Genomic DNA, 1,702 nt, shown 5'->3' on the forward strand with positions numbered 1-1,702 from the left:
AGAATAAAATACAGACTGTGCTTTATAAGAAAGTCTATAAAGAAAAACCAAAAAAAAAAAAAAGATGTGGGTGCTGGGAACCAAACCTGGGTCCTTTGCAAACTCTCTTAACCTCTGAGTGGTCTCTCCTGCTCCAAATGTTACCCTTAAGTACATCCAGGAAGCAGACTTGATCAGGAGGTCTGATTCAGGATGCGAGGCTAATACTGGTCACCAATTTGACGGATCTGGATCACCTAGGACACACACCTGGGTGTACGTGTGACACATTCACCAGGTGAGCTGAAGTGGAAAGACCCACACTAAACGCAGCTGGCACCATCCACGGGCTGGGGTCTGGACCGTTAGAAAGGAGAAAGTCACCTGGGCACAAGCCATCACTCTCTACTTCTGACGACAGATGCCATGTGACCAGCCGCCTCAAGCCCCTGCCCACAGGGTTCTCCACCACGACAAACAGCACCCTAGGACTGTGAGCCAAGGTAAGCCCGTTCTCCCTTCAATGGCTTTTACCACTGCAGGAAGAAACGTCACTAAGACATAGGAATGGTCCACTGCTCTGAGTCCTTCCTTGAGACTGACTCAGCTAGGCCAGCTCCTTCAGCACATCCCTTGAGGAAACCCTCAGGATGTTATGGCCAAAAGTTTCTGAGTCCCAAGTCCCCAGATGCCTGCCTCCATTCAGCCTACTGCTGGATTCCTATTTGTTCTGTTTTGCCCCCGTGGGCTCAGTCTCCCCAGGAAATCTCTGAGGTACTGGGAAACATGGACACAAAAGGCCTTGCGGAGTACAGATTACTGACAAGCCTTACAAACTGGCTGTTGTGCTGGTAAGGAGAGGTGCCCCAGCTTTGCTTCCTTACAAACTGGCTGTTGTGCTGGTAAGGAGAGGTGCCCCAGCTTTGCTTCCTGAAGGGTCCGGAGCCCCAACTCCTGTGCTGCCACCTCCTCCAGACTCCACTTGTCTGGCCCCGACTGCTCACCTTGGGCTCCCCCTGAGCTGCGAGGCGGGTGCGCAGGACATCCACAGGGTGTACGGCGAGGGTGGCTACGCCGGCAGACAGGCCACCGCATATGAAGTGTGCAGAGAATTCGTGCGTTTCATACAGGTTGATTCTGTAGAGCAGTTCGGTCAGCTCCTCAAATGATAGGAACTACAAAAGCAAGTGGAAAGTCACTGACGACAAGCTGAGGAGACAGTCCCTAGGACAAGACACACGGCACTCGGTACCCAAAGAGTTAAGAAAGGGGGCTGGGAAGAAGGCTCAGTACTTCAGAGCAGATGTGTACGACTCTTGCAGAATTCTGATCCCAGTTCCTGCATCCTGCAACTCTCACTACCTGTAACTTCAGCTCCGGGGATCTGATGTCTCCGGAAGCACCAGCACAGATGTACACACATAATTTAAAAATCTCCAAAAAGAAGAAAGGTAAGGAGCAGGCTAAGCAGGTCACTTGGGGATCACTTGCCTAGCACAAGGCCCTGGGTTCTATCTCCTACATCATCTAAGAAAAAGGGGGGGAGGGGCTGGAGGGATGATTCAGTGGTTAAGAGCACTGGCTGTTTTTCTAGAGGTCCTGAGTTCAATTCCCAGCAACCACATAGTGGCTCACAACCATCTGTAATGAGATCTGGTGCCCTCTTCTGGCCTACAGGCAGACATGCAGAACACTGTATACATAAGAAATCTTTTTTTTTTTT

At 50.9% G+C, this 1,702-nt stretch overlaps 1 protein-coding gene across 1 annotated transcript in view; it reads right to left on the reverse strand.

Annotated features, from left to right (window-relative positions):
• The window catches only part of Slc25a19 (solute carrier family 25 member 19), a 14,420-nt gene that overhangs the window by 6,063 nt on the left and 6,655 nt on the right, over nucleotides 1-1,702 (reverse strand). Inside the window, exon 4 of the mRNA XM_005350734.3 lies at nucleotides 984-1,154. Coding sequence (XP_005350791.1) covers nucleotides 984-1,154 — 171 coding nt within the window. The remainder of the gene's footprint in view (nucleotides 1-983; nucleotides 1,155-1,702) is intronic.

The sequence above is a fragment of the Microtus ochrogaster genome, chromosome 7 (genome assembly GCF_000317375.1).
Source record: "Microtus ochrogaster isolate Prairie Vole_2 chromosome 7, MicOch1.0, whole genome shotgun sequence".
Classification (NCBI taxonomy): domain Eukaryota; kingdom Metazoa; phylum Chordata; class Mammalia; order Rodentia; family Cricetidae; genus Microtus; species Microtus ochrogaster.